Here is a 24,196-nt window from a genome sequence, read left to right as displayed (position 1 = left end):
AAGGATAAATCTTTATGTTACGTAAGAATAAGACAGAATTTCATAAATCTGGCTTTCAAAAATATCTAGACCTTGCTGTTTCTTCTTTTTTGTAGGGGCAACCAAACTCCCCAGTCAGTTTGACCAGCGCCTCCCTACATGCTGTAAACAGTGAGACCATAGCTGCTCCGACAGAAATTCTGAGCACATTCCTAGCCCCCATTACTTGACCGCGGCAGAATACACACCTTTGTTACGATACTTTTGTGAGGGAGACATTACGGTGCTGCTTAGTGATTAATGAAGGCCCAAGAAAGACGAGAGTTTGTCCGGTACACACGCAGGTATGAGGAGCGCTGCATGTCAGATGGTACAAAGCTCTTTCTGTCAGACATTTTCGACACATAACAACCAAGAGAGAGGGGTTATGAATTAGGCAGAGGACAATACCAGCTACTGACAGTGTATTTCTGCAAGAAACAGCTCACAGCACAAAGGTAAGACGAGCATGCAGGACATGTAGTCCTGGTTTCCTGGCAGCATGTGTTGGCCTTCAGCATGACTTCCATGAAAATCAGTCAACCATGTGCAGTAATAGAAGTGGCTGAGCACAATAATTAAAAAAGAACACTGTTTTCCAATTCACATAAATGAATTACAGCAGGTTCCTTTGCCCCACCCTCCAGACATAAAGAGGAACAGAGAGATTAGGCTTGGAAACAGTAATTTGCAAAACATTGACCACAGACATAAACCAGTGTTTCAAATCCATTAAAAGTCATTTCAGCAATAACAATTCATTGCTTACAGCTAAGACGCTTTCCTGCAGTTCAAACATCAATTAATTTAAAGTGAATTATCAGTACTGAAAGGTGGAAGTTGTATTCGCTGGCAAAAACATTTCACACTTGCTAGAGAAGAACCACAACACATCTATGTTGCTTAGATTTCCTTTTCAAACGGATTTCATTTTCAACCCTGCATGCTTCCCTTCAGAGAGCCATTACGGGTATAAGGGTGAAAGACACAGACACAGAGCAGAGAGTATGTCCCAATCAGAGAGGTATGTGGGATCAGAGATCAGCCACTTCAAACAGAGCCAGGGACACACAGACGCCTGCCTGCCTGCCTGCCCAGCTGTGTGTTTGGATGGCGGCCGTCTGACAAGCCAAGAGACATCGGAGGGTCAAAAGACAAAACTGAGGCAAATTTAACACATGGTGTCATCCTAATGAATGCTGATAGATAATGAAGAAGAGCTTTTTTAAGAGTTAGAAATAGTGTGCCTGTGTGGAAGTACACTGCATTCCAGTCCACGGTTAAAAGTTTATCCTAAAAGTGGCCGCTCCCTAACAGCAAAGTGATGTTTAAATGCTTTAGACCAGCGATGTCAAGCTCAATCTCAGTGAGGGCTTAGATGTACCTTTTAACCACTATTACTGTTTTTCACCCAAGGTGCCCTCCTTGTCTTCTAGCCATTTATTGATTTCAAGTTTACCAGTGCATTAATCAATTAATTCCATGAACAATAATGGATGGATAGATTACCGGAGATGCCCAAGACACGGGGGAAAGACAATCAGCCACGACACAGCCCATCAAGGTTATTAGCCAGTGAAATTTTTATTTTTCCACCATTTTACTTAGAAAAGATGTCTTACAATCTAACCTGAGAACAGTGAGGCTGCTACAGAGAGAAAAAGAGGCTTTTAAGTTTTCTTTCCTTTGCCATTTCAAAAAAAGAAATGCGAAAAAAAGAATAATAAAATAAAATCAGCCACGAATGACCTTCCATTTGCCAACATCATTGTCTTCCAAAGCATTATTCATGTCTCTTCACATTCACATTCTCGGATATCTTCTCTCCTCTCACCAAGGTGTATACAATTCTACTGCAAAACATCTATCATTCAACTTTGGCTAGGATCTTCTTTTGATGGATCAGACACTTGCACCATCCACTTCAGATTTGAATCTAGCAGTGGGAGCAGAACAGCACTTCCAAAGCACAAGGCGTTAACTTACAGAGTGTGAGATATTAAAATGTGATAGTCTGCATGATTTTGCCAGGGGTCTGAGTGTTGGTTTTGCTTTGCTGGATCCTGAGCTGTTGATACAGGGAGACGCAATCGTGCTCTAATAAGTGACTCCAAAGCCTGAGATCTCTCTTCCAATTTCACTCATATTGCCCAAAGCAGAAGAACAAAAATACATCATGTATATTCATACACATCATCATCAACATTGTTAATATTTGCTTTTTCGGTTTGTACAACCAATTACAGCTTAGTTATTGTTCGCCTGAGTGGGTGGAGAAATATGTGGGATAATTTTCAAGTTTCCCACTCTGCAACTATTCCTCTTTTACCAAGGAGAGCGAGTTCTGCTCAGCTAAGAAGTGCAACACAGAATTTCTCTGTTCTCTTTTTCCATAGTGAGCAGAAAGTCTTTCAGTACTACTCTCCAGGGTGCTCTCTCCCCCCCCTTGTGCGTTGAGCTCCATTTGAAGTGTTGCAATACCAAAATAGAGCAAACAGCTCGAAATGAAACATGTGGGGATTATTCTTACACATATTGAGACACCGGCAAATCACACATGAACAAAAGATGAAAATAAAACCTGCAGTACCTATATTTAGTTTGGCAAAAGTTGGAATTCGCACTACACTCCTGTTAAGTCCACAACCCAGAGCGCTGGCCTCTGACGATCTTCTGCATGTTCCTACCATGTTATTGATATTTCAACAGTTGGATCTTTCGAAATCATGACATTTCCTTGACTTTTTGTTTCTCTGGTCAATCAAATGCCCCACAATCTGAGTAGACCACATTCTTTCAAATCAAGCTTAGAGATTGCGCATACTTACTGGTAATTATTACGACAAAAAGGCCAGCATGAAGTTAATGAGTTATTGATTACCATTAATTCATTGTTTACTCCCGGAGACAAACTGTTCTAACATCCTGTAACATCAGTATTAATACGTTGGAAGTCATATCTACACACGTCATCCTAGCACCATGAGCTGTCGTATTTAGAAAAGCACAGCTCATTTGTCGTTCTGAACAATAGCTGAGCTATCTGTGTGACTTGGATAAAGCCTAGACATTATTTCTGACTGCAGAATGACAATGTTTTGCATAATTTGGTGTATTTCATTTATACTTGAATCTATTTCTCTGGGGTGCATGAGATTCAATGTAACTGGTCTCCATCAAGGCTTCTGTCAGCAAGCGGACTAATAAATTAAAACAGTTAAAAACAACAAAATACAGAACTCAAAAAAACACAAACACCAGAATAAAAGCATGAACTAAGTCAAAGATTAATAATGGGGGGAAAAAAATACACTGGCAGGGAACAAATCAAATGACAAATGGTCAACATCATAGTCCATGAGTGAGGCTACATAAATATGAAACGAGGGAGGAGTTCAGCAAAGGTTCTCTTTCCTAGTGCTAGTAAAGCACTCTGGTGGTGGTGAGTGGTCATATTTTCTTGGAGCACATTTCTACTGAGTTGTAACGGGTGGTTATCTCAATAGGATTGGAACAGTCAAGTGCAGCCAAAATTGGCTGCTGAGGGGTTCGCAACCTGGGAACCCAGGGAAGGATGCATTCGCTAAAAAAGAAAGTGATTCTTCACAAGTCGATTTTTTCCATCGTCTCGCCTTCTTTTTCCGCCAAGTCGGTTATGTGTCTGAGTGGTGGTGCTCCTCCCCGTTCTTTTCCTCTCTCTCTCTCTCACTGCGGTGGCGTCTCTCCGACCGTCTCGATGCCATGCTGCTGGAGCTGCGCTCGGAGCAAGGCGTTCTCGTTCTTCAGCTCTTCGATCTGAAGAACAAAGAACAAAAAAAATCTCATTATCAACATCATCATCCCCGTGACGGCTAAATATAGCTCCAAGTTTACAGACCAAACTTTTCCTTTTGATGACTGGAAGTGCTAGATGCTTCTGATGTACACATGGGGCTATGCAATCCTTGGGATTAAAGAGTACTGTGTACAGCCCCTTTCAAACACACTCCTGCCCACAACTCAACTGGATTATCAAATCTCAAGGTATGTCATCTCCGCTACATTTCCCTTGGGTGAATCCCAAATTCACTGCCTCTCCACTGCGGGACTGAGGAGAGGATATTGAGCTTTGAGCATCAGAATAAGGATATATTGCCGAGTGCCTCGCGGGCCTGGGATTCAATGGGGAACGAAGACATGTGGCAGCCTCTGAGCTGCAAGGTTTCACAATACTTTGAGTGCATTAGTATGCTGTTAGTCCTCACACAACCCCAGCATATTATTCCTACAGTCTCTCAAAGCGCTGATTTCAGGTAGCACATCTCATTGTATGACTGCAAACTCTTTGATCCTCTTTGTCAGGCTGTGATGATAATCTATACAGGTTGAAATCTCAGGGGGTTTGTTTTTTGAGAAATGAAGATACATATGGAGCTAGATGGATTTCATGCTGCTGAGACTGAAGCGAAAGAGTGTTGTGGTGCACTTTAAAGCAAACTAATCCATTCAATGCAATAGCAATCTTCACAGCCACATATGCAGCCTAGTGTGGTTACCTTATTACATCTCAGCTTATTTACCTGCAACAACAAACCAAGCAAGATTTCAACATATTATCATTCATAGCTTTCTTAACCCCTTACTGGAGTCCTGGCATCTTCTTTTGATGCCATAGCTGCTAGCTAGAGTGGGGACTGGATTTCATGCATTTGATTGGGCACCTGCTGTCTGCACAGCTCGTTGTCTACTTGTATCCTCTCCACCTCCTTCAGACTCTCCTGCAGCCGTTGGTTGCTCTGCCTCAGCTCACGGATGTAGTCACACGCCTTGGACAGGATGCCTCCTTTGCTCTAGAAGGACAAAGATAACGGTCACACAGATTCAAGTTGACCCTCATCACAAGATGAACAGCAAAAGGTAAAAGACTGATTTACCGCCCCGGTCTTGGTGCTGTCCATATTGCAGTCTGGGATGATCTTGGAGAGGGTGACAATCCAGTTGTTGATCTTGTCTCTTCGCCGCCTCTCAACTGTTGGGAAGGTGTAAAACAGAAACACGTCAGAGGCACAAATACCCTGTAGTGTGTTTTGTAGATGCGGGGGTTGAGGGTAATTTTGGTTCTGAGAAGCAGGTTCATTCCTGGAGCCTTTCATTTCAGTGGCTGCAGGTACTTAATAGTGTCTGAGTTTGACAGCTCAACAGCACTCCCTAGTGGCCAGTCCAAAAAAAAAAAATGCTGTTATCTATTCCCGATGGAGCAATTTGACAGAGCTCGGTGATTTTCTTGCAACAAACCCTACATTTAGGCACCACACTGCATTGTGTTGCATTGTCTCTGATCACACACAAAGCCACAATCATGGGTAATTGCCCACCTTCATTATGCTGCGCTCTCCTCCTCTCATCTCTTGGTGTTCGAGGTCCATCCATTTTCCTGCAGACAGACAGAAAATTAAATACTTCTCACACACTACAATACCTCCTATCTCTCCATACAATCAGACACAAATCCTCAGCCCCGCATTCATCTAATCCTGTGCCAATTAAAACCTGTTCTTCACCGTTATCTTTAAATTGACCCCTTTTATAATCACAGCCCTCTCCACTATGCTACTCAAGGAGGGCCTCTAAGGCTGTGTGGAGGCTTTGGTAGGCATGCTGAGGTACAGCCATACGAGGCAACATATGCAGGCATGACACCACCTCATAGCCTGGAGCGGGGGATGCTCTGACTGGAATACTGAGACCCGTCTGGACCACCAAACTCCTTATTCTTGCTGGCTGTCCTCTTCCCAGGTGTGGCCCGGAGGGAGCCCACTGTTTTATTATGCTGTAAAATTACACCGCTGTAGAAAACCAGCTGCTGTCTATTGGAGTCTGGGCGTACGGCTAATGACACAACTGTCTCTTGTCTCGGTGTCTTCCCTTAGGTATTGTGTTAATTAAGTCCCTGAGACGTGACAGGGAGTCTTATCCAACCACCCACCAAGGCATGAACAGGCCAGTGGCACACTCATACGTAATGACATAGCTTGTTTGTCTATATCCCAACCATGTTTTTGAAAAATGCAATGAAATATACAATTAATACTGCATTTCCTCCAATTAATGTGAAATACAGTCCATGGCAAAAAAAATGGAAAGTGCAGTGAAATGGGTTTTTTGTTTGCTGTAAACTCAACAAATTTGTATTTCTCATCAAAAAATCTATAGGGCAAATGTACACTCTATACTATTAATTTGAGGTTTTTTTTCTTGTATGTTAAAGCATTTCAGAAAGTATCTAAATAGTTTGTGCGGCATCGAGTTTCCCCTATTTCAGCTAAGCGTAAGTACTGGGACGCAAAAAACAAGTAAATTAATGTCATGCAAGGTCATTCATGTGGCTTTGTCTATCCTCTTTCAACACCTTTATTCTATGGTGTTGAATTTGTGACCCATCAACCTAACTAGACTGCTGATATCTTCCTTTGAGATAGTCAGCCACGCCAAACTGCAGTCTCTCTTGTATCTCAATGCATCTTAATGGGATTTCAGCTGTATAATGGATTCTGCTCTACAGTACTCTTAGGCGCAGTGTAAAAAATGTGGATGACTGTATGAATAACTAAATGTACAGGCCTGGAGGAAAGTCTTTTTCCCCTTTCACAACTTACAGAGGCAAACCTCATCCGAGGGCTCCTGAGAGTTATTGTTGCCGGAGAAATCCATAAGAAAATTAGCAGAGCACAACCCCACTGTTGAAGCGCTCCATACAAGTTAAAGTATGGATGTAGAGGAGGAAGGTTTCTTTTTTTGATACTCTATTGATCCTCGAAAGAGAAAGCCTATTTTCACTTGTTCCCCTTCACAGGCAAATCAGAGTGGAGGGTCTGTTACAGAGCAAGCACCGCTGGAGCTGGTAAGGATTCGGTGCCTTGCTCAAAGACACTTCAGCAGGGCGGATGTCTGCTGTCAGGTGTCAGGTTGCAACCAGGGCCTTTCAATTGATGACACCTGGCTGTCCATTTTTAAGCCATTACATCATCACATGGCCTGCACATGGTGTCAGTCAAATTCATCTACATTGTGCAAAATAATTGTGCATTGAGATAAAAGGGACTGCATCTTGGGCTTGGCAGAGTCTCTTAATGTATGATTTCCACAATGAAAGAAAAGGTTGATGGATCAAAAACCCCTTTATTTACAATTGCTGTATATAAAGGATATATGACCAAAATTGGTAAAGCATGGTTTTCATTTACTTTATTTGTCCCAATATTCCTGACATACCTTTTGACAAGAAATACAAGTTGAGATTAAGGTGAATACTGAATACTGTCCGGATACTTTTGCCACTGACTTATTCCAAACTAGGCTAAATGAAAGAACAAAGCTCATGCTCGAACAGCTAAGACAGGGCACGCTTTGAAACTGATACTAAAATAAAAGTGTGGAGAGAGCCATCTGTTTCCAGATGGAGAACAATGACCTAATTTCTAAGTCCTAATGGAAAAATAACTTTGCCACAAGCACAACTTACAACAATGGATCGGGGTCAACACTGAAGAAATGCTACATCTGTGTCTGACACATCAAGAGCAGGGGAAATCAGCAGGGAGTTATGGGAAAGGAGAGGAGGGCATAGGTTTGTGTGCTTCTTCTCTCTTCTTGTGATCTAATTTGATTAGTTCATTTGCTGTGAAGGAGTGTGGGGGAATGTGGAAATTGTCCTCACCAGTTTAAACCTTCATGTTGCAGCACCTCGTTTTCATCTCTGCAAACGGGAGGTAAGGTGGGGAGTTTTCATTCATTTTACTCACATATCAATGATAATGTCAATGTTAATTAGTTTACACGTTAATGTAAGCCTGAAGCCTGTGTCAAAAAATCATAAATAATTCATATAAGAAGGAAATAAATAGAAACAAACACACTGCAGATAGGCATACTGACAGATGGAAAAAAACATTATACTCCCTATTTCAACACACAGCAATGCAGACACACTCTGCAACAAAGCTTGTCCTTCACTCCTGACTGTAAAGCAGTCTGTCGTATGCTGTGAACATCAAGCACCATCAAGAACAGCGGATCTGCTGCCAAAATTAGGAAAATGGATCCAGAACTCCCCATAATGCTGCCCACAACAAAGGAGACTAAGCTATGAGAAATCTCAAGTTCTGTGACAGAGACAGAAGCAGTCGACAGCCTTGTTGTCTATCCATGTACCTGACTTGACAAATAATAAATGAAAGGCAGGCCAATTAATAGTGTTGTTGAGTGTCTACTGTTTGCGTCTTTTGTTAAACTAATTGTATCATAATGAGGAGGTAATCAGGAGCCAAGTGTGTGATGAGACTCGACATGACACCCCCTAAAAAAACAGAATTATCACTAGGCCACTAATGAATACACTGGTTTGAAGTATTCATGTTGCAGGCATGTTGTAGACAGTGGGGGTGGCCTTGAGGTTAAAGGGCCTGTCCCACGACTGGAAGGTCACAGGTTTGACCCCCACAACAGCCAATGTGTCTCCATCAACAGCCAGCGTGAATGTGTCGTGCAAAAGTGCCCTTGAGTAAGACACTGAACCACTGTTAGTCACTCTGTAGAAGAGCACTAGCTAAATTAATAAAATGCAGTCAGCTTCACGGGTTAAGGGTTAAGGATAAGCATGGTGCAAAATGGAAGAAATATTCACTTAGCTCAATGCTAATTCAATTTGAGAATAGGTCATGTGTTCATTTTGGATGACCAAACAAGCAAAAGACTGCTTTGGCTTTTACCAAACGATGGAAAAAAAATACATAATTTGACGTTAAAGGACCTTGCATCTCTCAGCCACATGCCTCATGTGCCTATGTGTTTCTGGTACACAAGCATACTTTGAACTCAGACATGTTGGAATTCTTTTTCTAAATGATAGGCCTCGCTAATAGGCCAGAACTCGGCTGGTACTGGTAGCATACAATGAAAATAGCTATAAGTCAATTTTGCTGTGCTCAGGTGAGCCTGCTGATTATCATAATAACAGCAATCACCAGCATGTGACTAACAGCTGGAGAGAGTCTGAGGCGGATCCCTTTGATGCATGATTATTATGATGCGTGTTGTGAGTTTGAGAGATAAACAACATAAGAAGAGAAGAGAGGGAGAAACCAGGTTAACCAGGATGTGTTGAAATAAAGATCCATGATATAACATCACCCTTATCAGCAAGTTCAGGAGAGAGAAAAGAGAGACTCCATAGGCAGCAACACAGTCTGGACCAAGTTAGAAAACAGTAGCATTTCATGTTGTATAAATGAATCAGAATTGACTTAATAGCTGTGAATGGCTCTATAGCATTGAACATTAAACAGCAATTTCCTCTACTTTTGAACAACAAAAAAAATCCTCAAAAATTCAATAATCCAATTGAAAACTTACTGCCTGATAAAATGACCAAACAGCCTATTTCCTGTGGCATTTACATAGGGGATAACAAAAATGTTTTCGAGTATTGAGCCATGGTTAATTTGTTAGTAGATGTGGCTCAGACTGCAATGTCAATGTTGTCTCCGTCCCAAGAAGGGAACTAATGGAGCTGATACTCACGAAGGGTAGGACTGTGTGCGTGGGGCTATGGTTCGTGGTGTGCCTGTCTGAATGACATCAGGGGGGGTCATCATCACGTAAAACTGACCTGTGGAAGGGACAGGAGTTGTTAATTCAGGAGTGAGGAAAGAGAGAAAAAAGACATGGCAGGGAAGACTTCGATTTTTGATGTTCTTTAATGAAACATCTCACAACACGTAACTAAAATCGGCTTAAAAACTCATCAACCCCCCATCCACACACCACAACAACAACAATATTTGCAGTGCTGGGAGCGCTCACAGGTGCAATCAACATCTAGATACAAACAGTCAGACCCTCCTTCTCACTGTAAATATTGCAGTATGCAGCCCCAAAGCACTCATAAATGAGACAATATCATGCCTGAGAGAAAAATACTCATACTGCTCTCTAAGGCGTGCAGAGACCCTTTCAACCCTTTCAGCGTTGCTACAGGGCCTGTAGGACCCAACCCCCTCACCTCGTTCCTGCGGGTCAGCCAGATGGCCAACATGGTCTGGCCAAACAGAAAATTCAGTGAAAGGGAGATTCCCACTCCAGCAACTAGAGAAGAGGTGCTACCTTAAATGTAAAGATGTATACTAGGATAAGAAGGCAAGACACTCTCTCAATATGCAAAATTAGATTTCTATTTACTAGTTAAAAACCATGATGTCTCGGTCCAGACGGCAACAAATCAACAATAAAAAAAGGCAACATTATATATGCAATCCAAGGAGTGGGAATAAACAAGCCCGCAGGTGATTACAATAAAGGTAATTACAAGAAGATTAATATCTATATAGAATATATTGCAAGGAGAAGAAAGGAGGACACAAATCTGATTGGACAGAAAATTCAGCAACACACTTGCTGCTTTTTTACAGGCAGAATCCACAGGACCAAGGGTGAAGCTCCCCACAAAGAAAATCTGCCCCAGTCTGTCACATTATAGGACACTCAACAAGTTCAAAACACGTCACCCATAGCCACTGTAAAAACACATGGACACCAGTTTCTGATACTCCATAGAAAGGACACCCATCTCCCACCCCTGGATCCAGCCGAGCCAGAAAACGGTTTGTCGCCAAGGTCCCGTGTACTATCCTCCACTGCGAGTCCCCTGACCTCTTAGGAAGTGGCAGCTTGTAAAGGACTCTCCAAGATCCTGAGGTTCCTGCATATGGGGCCTTACCCCCTGCCTGCCCAAACTGCCCTAGGCCCTGATAAGAGAAAGTCTTCCTTCCTCCTCCCAACCCCCAGTTTCAGCAGATAGCCTCAGTAGAGGGAACTCCCCCCCGCTGTGGCATCACCAGGCAGCCCCTCACAGCATCCTTAGGCTGGCAGAACGCCCCAAGTCGAGCAGAACCACTGGGTTATGGAAAAAAGGTTCCTCCCATACCCCACAGTCCAGGCACTACACCCTCCACACGTGTATGCCTCAGCAGGCGCCAGACCCTCAGGACAGATCTATAAAATCCTGAGGGATCAGGAAAAGCTGACGGTCCAGCCCTAAACCGAAAGCCCTCTGCAGCAATGGACACACTGGTTCTGTATAATAGTTTCTGAGCTGCCTGGAGCTGGACGGCTGCAACCCGGCTCTCAGGGTCGACCAAGGCCTGACCACCCTCCTGGACAGCCGGGTAGACAACTGCAGCCCTCAGCTAATGACACCCTGACCAAAATTAGTCTATCAGCTTCTTCTGAACCTCCAAAAGAAAACCGCTAGGAGAGGCTAGTATAGCCAGACAATGCCACATGACAGGGAAGAAAAAGAGAAGAAGACTAGGAGGATACGTGACATAAAGTAAACATGATCAGTGTAACTAGTTTAATTTAGGCCTGTGCAATTATTTGACTACTGCAATCTCTGAGTGGTTAGAGGATGCATGTTTTTCTCATAGAGAGAAATGTTTCAGATTCACAGATATTCTGATGGTGTGCAAAATCTGTTGCGTATAAATCAATAATGCATGACAGAAATCTTTCATTTTATTCAAACTGAGCAAATCCTTAGCATACAGCATCTTAATACCCTCAAACACATTTTTTTTTTTTGAAAATTGCTGAAGCAGTGAAAGAGCAATTATGCTGAAAAAACTGTATCCACATGCATCACAGTTCATGTTTCAATCAAAATATTCAGTAAAAAAAGGAAATATGATTTAGAATCAATATTGTGTAGCCCTAGCTTGAAGGTAGAATGGTTTATTTTTCTCTGTGCCTCATTATGCTTCACTCGTGACTATACTGAGAAGAAGGCAGTTGTTCTCTCACTGTCTGGTACTCCTCTATAGTCTTGTTTGTCACTGAGGAGTACGGCTAAATTAGCCCTGTAGCTCTGTGGTAAGCTTCAGCCCAAGTTAGTGTGAGCACTGACTCACCCCCTGCCTGTGTGAGTGTGGGGTCCGTGGTGGCCTGCACAGACACAGTCCCGTCGCTCACCGCGGTGGCGGGGAAGTAAGCGAAGCGCGTCTCCCCACCCACCGCCTCTCCTGCTGGGCTTCCTCCATTACTGAAAGGGTTTTGGATCACAGCCTGTGACAGAGAGAGAGAGAGAGAGAGAGAGAGAGAGAGGAGAGCTCTAACAAGTAGCAACAGAGCAGTCACAGTAGGCAACAGCACACCTCAGACTCTTGTCAGACTCACTACTGGCACCCCCCCTACATTCCCCAAGCAAGATACTGTGCAGTTTGACAGCTGGGATAAAGAGAGGGGGAAGAGATTACAGAACGCTAACACGTTTATGATGGAAAATTAGTGCTACAAGTGCAACATGAGTTTTGTAAGCCAGAATTTCTGAAACTTGAATTTTAATTTAATTTCAGCTGTTGAAATTGCAAATCAAGAAATTTCATATTTTAAAGTTCAAAGAGGTGAATTCAGAACCAATATATTCAGAAACATGGTTTTCAATGTAAAATATTTCAATGCTATGAATTCAGCAGTGTTTGATTTTCGATAGTAAGTATTCAGTGGCTGTTAAAATTTGTTAAAGAAGCTTTTATGGCCTTTATTTGCGTTCATAGAAATCACAGCACATTATTAAGTAATCACTGAATCATTGGTATTGATCAACAGTCCTATTAAACCCCATTTTCCATTTTGTGCTATGGGACGGTAAAAACCTTATTACACCTATAATGTCAAGATTTTTAACATGATTGATCTCTTTCAGCATGACAAATTTACATCAATTTTCAACTGAAAAAGGTGGCTGGAGAGTGCATTTACTCTTAAAAACCAGCAATTTAATATAACCTGCTGCTCTGTGTTCATCAGTAGAAGGGGGGGTTTCTGGTACCTGAGCCACTGCCTGAGGAGCCCCAGTGAAGGCGGCCGTAGAAACGACGCTCACCGCTCCTCCCCCGTCGTCTCGTCCCTCCAGCTGCTGGTCCGTCACCTGGACAACACGGTACGTCACCTGAGGGGCGGAAAGAGAGACACAGGCAGAGAGAGAGAGAGAGAGAGAGAGAGAGAGAGAGAGACACACACACACACACACACACACACACAGAGAGAGAGGGAGAGACAGAGCAAGAGACAGAGGGAGAGAGAGAGACAGAGAGAGAGAGAGAGAGCGAGCAAAACATCAAACACAAGGCACATGAGCATATGAGGCTGAGATATATTTAGTTTGTGTGTTGGAGCTTAGTGTGTATGTGTGTGTCTATATGCACACGGATAGAGAGAATTTGAAAATTCACGGAGCGAGATCAGCTGTTATTTTATGTAATTTTCAACATTCCCTAGGGCAGGTGTCCCATGTACAACGCAAAACCTTACCTTACTTGTAGATTTGTTTATCATATCTGCTGCTTCAGTTCAGCTAAGCCTGGTATCTGACTAGACAGTCCTGCTCTAAGCAGTGCATTGATCTCACCATCCCAGGCAATATGCTTATGCTTCAGAATGCGCCTGATTCAATTTAAAAACAAGTCTAGAAAATCAGCTTGTTTGTTACAAAGAATCAGTATTTGTACCTCTTAATCATGTGACTCTCCTCCTGACTGACATGTGACACCAGCCGCATGCCAATCCCAGAACGGACTGGAATCACATGATCACTCACACCAGCGCTGTTTACGCCAAATGAGCCACACAGAACACCGATAAACTATTATTTCTCTCCAGAGTAAACCATCCAAATGAGGACAAAATGTGAATGTTAACCTATCCTACCCAATTAATCTATTTGCATCGCCCCACTGTCTATCATTGACCACTGTCTTACAAACACAAGTAAAAGACCAGTAAAAAAACAGCCGTTTTATGATGTGTATTTTGAATCATTCATTAATTAATTCATTTTTTTCTACCCACGTAATCCTGTTCAGGGTCGCCAGGGGCTGAAGCCTATCCCAGCATATATTGGGTGCAAGGCAGGGAGACACCTGGGACAGGTCGCCAGTCCATCGCAGGTCTAACCCAGACACAAACTCACATCCACACCTATGGGCAATTTAGAGTGTCCAATCCACCTGATTTAGATGTCTTTGGAATCTGGGAGGAAACCGGAGTACCTGGAGGAAACGCATATAAACATGAGGAGAACATGCAACCTCACACAGAAAGGGTTGGGCCCAGGGATTGAACCCCTTATGCTTCTTGCTGCGAGGTGACAGTGCTAATCCTTTGCTGTTGAACGCGGTGGAGTTACATGTATTCTACTGCCAGTCTTATGTCTCGCACTATCATTTTGCACTGTACATGAGGTCCGGTCCTTTCTACCATGTGTGTCAGTATGTACTGTGGAGCTCTGTTAGTTGCTACCGTTATGTCTCTGCACAAATGCCCCCAACACAACATTTATTCTACCTGGCAAATAAAGTAATTCTGATGTGTACTGTTTTAAAGTGCTGCAGAAATGCAATCTTACCATAGAAAAGTATGTCCCTATGCTGCTAGGGAGACTTAGATTCTTTCTGAGATGGACAATAAGAGAGCTTTTAGCAGTAGTGTCATAATATTTCATCCAGTGGTTACTTACCTGCCCACCCTCAGTGCGGAACTGATACTGTATGTTATGGTCACCAAATGCTGAAGCCTGCTGAACACTGGCTATTGTAACAGCTGTCTGCTCTTCTCCTCCTGTTCCGTCTCCAGGGAAAAGGAGGGGAAAAAAAGGCAGTAGTGAGATAGGAAAGCAAGGATAACAAATAAAGCTGACCGCTACCAAGCCCTGAGTTCAGTTCAGTTACAGAGGATACAACATGTAAGTCAAGCTACTGCTGGTTTAGGATCAAACTGTGGTACCACTTAGCCCTGAGCAGCTGGCAATAACACAAAATATCAGCATCACTGCTGTGCAAGTGCCAGATGCTGTCAATGACTGCTGGGTCAATAAATCCTTACCTTCAGATATCTGAACAACCTCCTCTTCTTGCTTTTCTTGGCTGAAAATCACAGAAGTACAGGCAACTCAGCTTCAAGAACTACGCAATCAGCTGGTATTCTTCAAACTAACTACAAATGTATTCTCTGAATATCTAAATAATTTGGGTAATTTGCCTCCCGGAACATAAGCTTAACTAACTGACGGCTATCTTTTCCAAGAAGCCAGACAATCAACCACAAAACACAATGTCAACAGCTTTGCTACTGTCCTAACTTACCTGCAGTGACTAACAACAAGACAGTTGTTTATGTTTTACTCGCTAAGCTAACTTAGCACTCATCTTAAAGTTATCAATTCCGTTCATGTTTTTGACTTTTGCACATGCATCTTCTTGGCTACAACTATGTCCCTTGCAAAGTTAGTCGTCCACCTCTCTTGTTAAATTAACAGCCTAGACTGCATTCGTTTTGACAACAGTTTTTAGGTCAGGCCTAGACTACCGTCGTTAGCTGGCTAGCCGGATAGCATGTTGTAGCTAGCTTGGCTCGGTTAGCCATTTTGGCTGACAGTTACCTTGCGGTGTCCAGACTCTGTTCAAGCATATCCATCAGGGTCGGAATAAAAAGTGATATTCGGTGTCACAGACGGAGATGGAAGTGCTGATCACGGGAACAAACACTCGGGTCATGTGAGAGAGACAGCCCAGGACACGTGAGGTATAGCTCGGTCTCGAAGTTAAAATGGAGGCCGCTGCTGCTGGGTGATCCGAGGTGACTCGCTCAACTGTCACTACTGGATTTGTAGCTCGACGTGGATCACGGTCCACGCTTTCAAAGCAGTTTTCCCCCACTGTGTTGTGAAAGTGGAACCTTGGAAATAAATTCAGCTGATATTGATTCACAGATATTAGTTACGCGAAGAGAAAGTGGGCAGGTCAAATCAGCCAGACTGACTCATTTAACCCCTGTCCTAAACTTCAACCCAGAACTGTTAATAATCTTTGAATGAGAGTGTCCAGTTGTCAGCAATGGTGTGTCTCTTATGGATTATTTTACTAGATGCCTACACTACCGACACATGACAAGAAATCCAATCAATAATTGTACAAGAACCATATAAAATGTATTTGCATATTTAACCAGGGGAAGTCGATCTTTTCCAGTAATGCCCAGCTTCACATTACACACGGCAAACAAGCAGTTTCTCCAACCGCAGCCGCCCATATGAACACCCTGAAGAAAATAACTATGATCATTCTTGGTATCAATAAATAACTACCGGTAGTTTACTTGTGAAATGAGTCCTTTACAGTCATCGATCCCCAGAAAGAGTAAAAAAGCAGGGATTCTCTGATGATGCTGATGCTGATGGTGATGATGATGATGATGATGATGATAATAATAATAATAACACCAACAATAAGAATGTTTTGTTTTAATATGTGGTTTAATATGTGATATTGAATAATACTAAAAGTAAGATCCTTTCCATTTTGTCAGAACTCGTTGATTAGAGTTTTAAATATCAAGGAGACTGCTTGGAAGAAAAATGTAAATAGTGCTTGCCCTGAATACAGGCAACCGAAAATATGAAAAGTAGGCTGCATGACTCTCATTGCAATGACATAAAGACATTGCCGCTGCCTACATATTGCCTCAGCTATCAATCTTAGTAGGCTATGTATCATGTAGATCAAAGCTAACATAGCTAAACATAATGAGTCATGGTTTAGTGTGAAATGCCATGTATTGTTTGAAGCGCAGGTGACATAATCCTACAATAAGTCAAATTGCTGCGTGCCATGAACTTTACCCCACATACAGCGGAACGTTTCTTTGGAAGGGTTTTGTTTACGACACAGATAACAAGAGCACCGTAATATTAGTTGTAATCAATATCCCATATGATTGACAGAGTAAGCAACAAGCCACTCAAAATGGGGCATACAGTAATTTTAGAATAGTTAAGAGCGTTTCGATAAGTGCATAAAACACTTTGAATTGTCCAAAAGTCAAAGCAACCACGACATCGACTGGTTTAATGCTTAATTTAACAACGGTTTCGAACGCAACTCAGCCAATCAGAACCAAGAACCGGCACTACCCGTTGAGCAGTTTTCATTTTGCCAGCTTTTCATTGGCTGGAAAGATAGGCGGTCCCCTTAGATACGCCCCCTGTCTGGTCTGGATTCACCCTAAAATAATTCCGGCTTCCCCTCCTTGGGTGAAGGTTCATTGCGGTGACCGTGTAGCTATCAAACCTTGAAGCAAACACTCTGCTACAATGTCTGGCCGTGTTCTTGTTGGAGTTAAGCGTGTTATTGACTACGCAGTCAAGGTAATGCCCCACTACTGGAAAACGATTCACTTGACATGCACACTTACTGTAAAAGAAATAATATCGCATTGCTCTCGCTCTTGACTTGTGTTCTGCTAGCTAGCTAACGTTAGCTTGCTAACGCCAGCTGGCTATGGTACTGGAGCTGTTAGCCACATTACTGATAGACCGCATATTTGACAGCTGTAGCAATTAATTGCAACTAAACTCACAACGTCGACATTGCAGAAGGTGAATAGTTGAGATAATTTCTAGCAAGAATGCCATCCAGTGACTGCTGGCTTGTTACATGTCTTTAGCTGCAGCCTGCCCTCATAAAGTTTGGAAACTTATTTCCATTTGATTTGCCTCGTATCAAAAACTGCTATGGCAAAGTTTCAGATCACTTGCTGCAATGTCAGTAGTTGATTTGTGCGTGAAAATATTATTTAAACAAACACCCTGCCAAGAATTAGCTTAAGGGTATTTCCCCATCTAAATTGTGAGTCTAAAATGCTGTTTTGTATATTTGATTAGCGAGGCCAGAAGACTATGGTCTACTTTAACCTCCACCTTCAATGTGGTCATAAAATTATTGCCAATCTCATTCCACTCCCGTCAGCCTCTAGAGGGAAATATTGATTCTTAGAAATGAAGCACAACATCGTGATCAGTATCTGTTTGCAGCTGTTTCAGGTGTCAGCAAGAACTCTCCTGCTTCAGCTGCCCCCAACAGGATCTGTACAGTGGCAGGGCGTTAATATCAGCACGTTTGTAACTCTATAACCCAATACATTCTCAGTTACCAGACAGAGAATCAAAATGTGATGTTTTTGGCTTTACTGTGGTGTAGAACACAGTGCCTCCTCTAAAATACATTATTTGTCATATTGGAAAAGTTCTCTGACTGTTTCCTTTATAGATTATTCTTTTTGAGGATTCTCAGCATTGAGTTCCTCAGTGATGTTGCCTGCTTATTGCTAGAATACATCTCCAGATGTGAGAGCATTCATGCAGCATCATAGAGTACAGATATTGTCCCATAAAACAGCTAGCTTCAAAACCAGACCTAGTTTCCAGATTAGAAGTTTAAGAAAAATCTTCTCCACAGCTCCCTATAGTACAGCGTCACAGAGTAATAAAACCACAAAGACATGAGATAGCTCATCCACATATCTCATTGCCAGGTACAAAGCTACAAACCTCCTGTTGCATCACGTAGATGTCTAGCCTTTCACCTTTACACACTGTGTTGGCTCGCTGCCTGTGTGCAGCCTCTGTCATCTTGCCCGACAGTTTGTCTGAGAATCTGGGCCATCTGGGCCGTTTGTCGACTTGCACAGCCATAGTGACTTTGTCCCGCTGTCTTCTTCCTCCTCAGATTCGCGTGAAGCCGGACCACAGCGGCGTGGTGACGGATGGTGTGAAGCACTCAATGAACCCCTTCTGTGAGATCGCCGTGGAGGAGGCGGTCAAGCTGAAGGAGAAGAAGCTGATTAAGGAGGTGGTGGCTGTCAGCTGTGGGCCGCAGCAAGTACAGGTGGGTGTGACGGGACCGGGTCGCGCACCGCTGCCTTGTTACCGATGTCCTCGAGTACTTCTGGGGGCAATATGTTAGACTCTAATCCTTTTGGGTTTTGGGGACAAGTTTAAATTGGGGAGGACTAGTTTTACTTGGACTTTCATTCCCATTCGTTGACAATTGCTAAGCTACATGCTTATTTTCATAGGTTGTGGATGCTTTGCACATAGTGGAGGTTTTCTCAGGTGATAGTTGGAACAGGAATTATCACACATACAAAGTACAAATGAAAGTAGTTCTGCCACGCACTGAAAAGCCTGATACCCATTACCCCATTGGTGGTTCTAAATAATATCTGTTTGCCAATATTACAAATGTGTACAGGGATCTGACCCCTAGGCTTGATAGCATGTGTTTACTGTCTGAGAGGATTGAGCCCATATCCCAGACAGGTTAAAGCCGGTACCTACTAACCGTGGCACCCATGTGAAAACACAACTCTGTCCTAGAGATGGGAATTCTGTTTAAATAACATAAATGAAACCATTCAACAAACTAGAAATATGCCAAAACAGACGTAGTTGTCAAATGTGTCTCAGATATTACAAATTGCAGCCAACCGGATTTTCAATCATTTCAATCGTTTTGCTGTTACCTTTTCAGCTTTGTAGAGTCTTATGGTTATTATGAGATATTTTTTTCACTGACTGCAGGGTTTATTATTCATCTGCCAAGCATCCCAAGGTGCTCACACGCTTGTATTGAAACAGCAAGAAAATTCGAGAATCAGGTTCTGTAAAAATAATAGATTAGTTAATTATCCTTGTACCCAGTTGGAGATTGGTGAGGGAAATTGTTAGGAGCGGTGGCTGTTAAACGAAGTTAACGGAACTCTGTTTTCATTGTCGAGTCACAGTTCTCCCCTGTCCCCACAAGTGGTTGTATAATTGTTGTTATCCCAATTCCAAGTCTTTGGCCCTTATTGGCCCTTATGTGCCCTTCATTCAGGAGACCATCCGTACTGCCCTCGCCATGGGGGCGGACCGTGGCATCCATGTGGAAGTGTCTGGGAAGGACTACGACACCTTGGGACCCCTGCAGGTCTCCAAGATCATGGCTGCTCTGGCCAAGAAGGAGGAGGCGCAACTCGTTATCCTCGGCAAACAGGTTAGAGACAATTTCACCCTGGATCAATATCAGCCAATATCCATATTAAAATAGTCTACCATAACACAGTGTTATTCTATCAAGGTTGTTTGCTGTTTGCTTTTGTACACTGAGATCTGATGACTAGTCACGTTTTGCACGTCTCTGTTATCTCCATTTAATGACTTTCTGCTGTTGCTTTCACAGGCCATTGATGATGACTGCAATCAGACTGGCCAGATGACAGCAGCCTTACTGGACTGGCCTCAGGTCAGTTTTAACTTTTATTTGGTCCTTGAATGAGTCGCTTCCAACCTGTCCCAAAAATAAGAACAGCCAGTGTTGACCTAACTCTTATCTATGATTTAAAATATGACTAGGATTAAGTGATTACTGAATGTTAGGATCACAGTTTCTCTATTGTTGTTGGTCTTTACAAGACCGTTACAGTGTCAAATGAAAAAAGGAAGCAGTGCTGATTTAAGGCTATGCCCCTGTCCAGAGAGCCTTATCAAGGTTGGTGGAGACTAGTTTGAGTCAGTCAGAGCCACAGTCAGCCAACACAGATCAGCAATGCAGGTCAAAGGCTGCTTGGATAGTTGGGATGTAATTACACTGGACAGCCAACAGATGGGGCACTTTGACTGAAAATAACTGGTTAGTTTAAATTCCAAGGTTGGAGCACAAAACTGGCAAGCTAAGCAGCTCATTTACAAGTTTACTACCATTTGCACATCTGGTTATTGGAATGCCTTCTTTCTCATGTGTTAGGGCTAGTCCTTTATGTGCCATGGATTTATATTCTTAGACTGAGTGTACAATTAAAGTGTAGTCACATGGTCCAACCAGCAGATGAGGCATTTTGACCTCATGACCTCCAATAACCTCACACTATTTTTCTGTCTCCTCATATTGTGAGAAATGGTGATGGAGAACATTTAGCCCTCTATTCCAGATGGACTGTTTTATTACTGCGTATCCTGAGTGCTGAATTCAAGCTGCAACTTCTTATTGCAGGGCACCTTTGCATCTGAGGTGACACTGGAAGGAGACAAGATGAAAGTGGTGAGGGAGATTGACGGCGGCCTGGAGACCATCAGGATCAACACACCAGCAGTGGTGACCGCAGACCTTCGACTCAACACCCCCAGATATGCCACCCTGCCCAATATCATGGTATGTAGTGGGGATTGGGAACACAAAAAGCAGGAAGTTGCAGTTGTATTCACTTGAAACTTGAAACTCTGGAAGAAAAATATCACATCCCTGATTTATCTAATCTAGGCAATTTTTAATTAGATTTAATATACTGCAAACTCATATTAATAATAACAATTAATATTGAACTTTAGATACTTTTCAAAACAAAGTGCTTCGTAAACAGTAACAATAATAAAAGCCAATAAAATGGACAATAAAAATGCTAAACGTTAATTAATCAGTACAAAATACATACCATACCCTTCTCCATTTTCCCTCCTTTCAGAAAGCGAAGAAGAAGAAGATCGCCAACGTGAAGCCTGCAGACCTGGGGGTGGAGCTGACATCGCGGGTGGAGGTGCTGAGAGTGGACGAGCCCCCTCAGAGACTGGCAGGCATGAAGGTGGAGACGGTGGACGACTTGGTGGGCAAGCTGAAGGAGGCGGGGAGGATATAGAGGCTTTGGGAGCCTGAGCAGGGGAGCGCAGGGCTTAGCAGAAGGGTGAGTATCAGTGTACATGCCAGCATTTCCACTGCAATCTTTAGTAGCAACACAGGGCTTTTTCTAGTATGAATTTCAGTACTTGCGATGGTTTAAAAATGGCTCCTATTTGGATACTCTTATCTGATCTATGAGTAAGCATTTGTAAGGTAATAGCTCCTTACATGTTTGTTTTTAGGTTGGTATTAAGACCAGATTAAGTTTTAATGTGCTAACATTTTTTAGCAAAAGGGGCAGTCCACAATCATTGAATTTGTAGGGTAAGCACTGTATACCTAAAATAAATGATATTCTTGGTTAAATAATACCTACTAGTTCATTTAGAATCAGTACGCTGCAAGCTTGTGTATGCTTTAACCTCTAGGATGAATGAGATAATTGTTTGCTGGGATTAATAATATCATATCCCTTATATCACCATCTCTTCATTGTAAAAACAAATTAATCACATTGACAAAGGGTGTCATGTGATTACACAAGCAAAACTGATTTTAAGAGAGTTTTATTAAAACTCTTGTCTCGAATGACACATCTCCATACAGAAAGACTTGAAACTTAAGGAACTGAGTTCAAAACTGTAGTAAAGTGTATGAAGTACTGTAGTAAAAGATGGTTCTATTGGAAATTGTGTTTTTAACATTGTTTGACCCCTGGAGTCACTGTGCCCTCTCTCTCTTCTTTTTCTTTCTCCCACTTGCCCTCTCTTTTCTCTCTTGCTCTGGTTTCCGCTCCCTCTCAGATCGCTATGCCCCTATAGGTTCATTTGACATGGTGGTTGTTGTTTTCTTTTAAACTGTGCTATTTATGTACACTGTTTAGTTTCTCTTGTGTGAAACTAAATGTGAAGTGTTGTGTTGCTGCTGCCTTCTTGGCCAGGTCACCTTTGATAAAGATATCTTTGATCTCAATGTTTTTTTTGTTTGCTTTTTTTGACCTGGTTAAAATAATTCTCTTCTCTACTTGTAGGACTCTGTACTGAACAGCTGGACTGCATTACGTGAGCAGACCCGGAGGACTAGCTTGTATACCCGCCTAATCCCTCTGTTTGACACTGTGACTCCCGTGGTTATGCAGAGAATGAATTGCCAGGAGAGGAGGAGTACTGAGACACACTGCCTGCAGCAACCCCGGTCACCCCCACAGAGAGAGAGAGAGAGTCCTGTCTTTTATGTGTATTTTAATTTACATGGGTACATCTGTGAGATACTAATCTGTCTGTGAGTGTAGACAACTTGGTATGGAGAGCCTACACTCTTAAATGCAATACTTTAAAGCCAACAACTTCCATTTATTCATGCTGCTGTTTGTATCGCACTGTACATTATGCCACCTGTACGATGCATTTCAACTTGACTCAGCCGTTTCGCCGTCTACACCTGTAGTCAAACATGTTAAGAGGTGCAGTTTGTGTAAATGAGATATGTAAATATGAACCCAAACATATTAAGATGATTATGTACTGTCTACTGACTTGGCTTGTATAAAGTTTATGTAATTATAACTGGGTTTCAGGTCTGCCTTGACAGTGTCTCTCAGTATGAGCAAGGGGAAGGGATCATAAAGTTGACTTTTTACCACAAGCGCCTCAATTCTGTGTTGGTTGTACAGGATCCTACCATAACAATAAAGCAAACAGTCTTTTTCATATCTAAATCCACCAATGGCTATTCCTATTATTTTGGCATTTCTTTTTGTTGGAACTCGGCGGCTGTCTTAAAATAAACGTTCTCCACGAGTAAGAGACTGCATGTATCAGACTGCATTACAGTGCACAAATTCCTCCAAATTCATTGGATTAGATGGCTCCGTTCCTGTAACTGAGAGGACCTTGATGGTTGGAACTTAATTATGCGTCAGGAAAGAAGATAAAATTGATAATGCCACATACATGCTGAAACTGATAGAGAAAAGTCTCATCTTGTTCACTGTTAAAAGGATATGTAATTTTCAACACATCTGTGAGTCTAGTTTGGGAAAACACATTTGCGTTCGCTACTTTTCAACACCACATCTATTAATAGCAACACATAGTGGCACTATGTATGCTATTAACGTGCTAATGGGTAACACAAATAAATGGTACATCCTTAATAAGAACAGGGAGACCAAGTCCAAAGTATTTTTTAGATCCAGTATGTTTCATCTTGGTGGAATTAAGTTCTACCTATGGGAACCAGTGATTATTGTAGCAGTTTTCTAGAAGCATCGGGGCATGTAAAGCACTGTATATCCTACAAGGTCAAGTCAAGCAGATTTATTTTCATTCAACCATATACAGTGCACAGTAGACAACATAGACAGGGCAAGGAATGCAGTCCAACCTGTTGAGGGTTTAACCATATAGCCTATCCATTAACCACCTTATATTTATTTATGGCTATAAATTGGATAAACTTAATTCTAATTACTTATTCTAACTATTAATTCTAATGATTTATTACAAGCAGCTATATGCAAGAAACTAGCATCTGTATTGGGACATAGGGCTCTGCGGGTCTTCTCATGGGAACCAGATCTCTTCAATTTCTCATATTACTGTTTGTTAAGTCGACTGCTTTGCTCGAGGTGTTCTTAAAGATACTGATCTAGAATAGCC

The 24,196-nt window shown here is 42.3% G+C and overlaps 2 protein-coding genes across 2 annotated transcripts; one reads left to right on the top strand and one right to left on the bottom strand.

Annotated features, from left to right (window-relative positions):
- Positions 1-1,579: 1,579 nt before the first annotated feature.
- Positions 1,580-15,875, bottom strand: usf2l (upstream transcription factor 2, c-fos interacting-like). The gene is made up of 11 exons (XM_078287201.1): positions 15,488-15,875; positions 14,932-14,972; positions 14,567-14,676; positions 12,881-13,000; positions 11,961-12,114; positions 9,577-9,664; positions 7,715-7,753; positions 5,373-5,431; positions 4,932-5,026; positions 4,719-4,847; positions 1,580-3,813 (listed from the first exon to the last, which is right to left on the bottom strand). The coding sequence occupies exons 1-11, from the start codon at positions 15,520-15,522 to the stop codon at positions 3,724-3,726; spliced, it is 960 nt and encodes a 319-aa protein (XP_078143327.1). The 5' UTR covers positions 15,523-15,875; the 3' UTR covers positions 1,580-3,723.
- Positions 15,876-17,127: 1,252 nt separating this feature from the next.
- etfb (electron transfer flavoprotein subunit beta) lies at positions 17,128-23,257 on the top strand. Its single transcript, XM_071926633.2, has 7 exons — positions 17,128-17,251; positions 18,612-18,770; positions 19,761-19,919; positions 20,106-20,168; positions 20,916-21,074; positions 21,385-21,600; positions 22,567-23,257. Exons 1-6 carry the CDS (start codon positions 17,198-17,200, stop codon positions 21,553-21,555), a joined length of 765 nt encoding a protein of 254 aa, XP_071782734.1. The 5' UTR covers positions 17,128-17,197; the 3' UTR covers positions 21,556-21,600; positions 22,567-23,257.
- The last annotated feature ends 939 nt before the right edge of the window (positions 23,258-24,196 follow it).

Source organism: Centroberyx gerrardi, chromosome 12, assembly GCF_048128805.1.
Source record: "Centroberyx gerrardi isolate f3 chromosome 12, fCenGer3.hap1.cur.20231027, whole genome shotgun sequence".
Lineage (NCBI taxonomy): Eukaryota > Metazoa > Chordata > Actinopteri > Beryciformes > Berycidae > Centroberyx > Centroberyx gerrardi.
This window is presented reverse-complemented; position numbering and strand designations above follow the sequence as displayed.

What these genes read in the sequence shown, in the direction of transcription:
- etfb (XM_071926633.2), top strand. Translation starts at nt 17,198, where the DNA reads ATGTCTGGCCGTGTTCTTGTTGGAGTTAAGCGTGTTATTGACTACGCA. An exon ending in TTATTGACTACGCAGTCAAG is followed by an intron (nt 17,252 to 18,611) that starts GTAATGCCCCAC and finishes CTTCCTCCTCAG; the next exon opens with ATTCGCGTGAAGCCGGACCA. An exon ending in GTGGGCCGCAGCAAGTACAG is followed by an intron (nt 18,771 to 19,760) that starts GTGGGTGTGACG and finishes CCCTTCATTCAG; the next exon opens with GAGACCATCCGTACTGCCCT.
- usf2l (XM_078287201.1), bottom strand. Translation starts at nt 15,522, where the DNA reads ATGGATATGCTTGAACAGAGTCTGGACACCGCAAG. An exon ending in TCCGCACTGAGGGTGGGCAG is followed by an intron (nt 13,001 to 14,566) that starts GTAAGTAACCAC and finishes TCCGCCCCTCAG; the next exon opens with GTGACGTACCGTGTTGTCCA. An exon ending in CTCCTCAGGCAGTGGCTCAG is followed by an intron (nt 12,115 to 12,880) that starts GTACCAGAAACC and finishes TCTCTGTCACAG; the next exon opens with GCTGTGATCCAAAACCCTTT.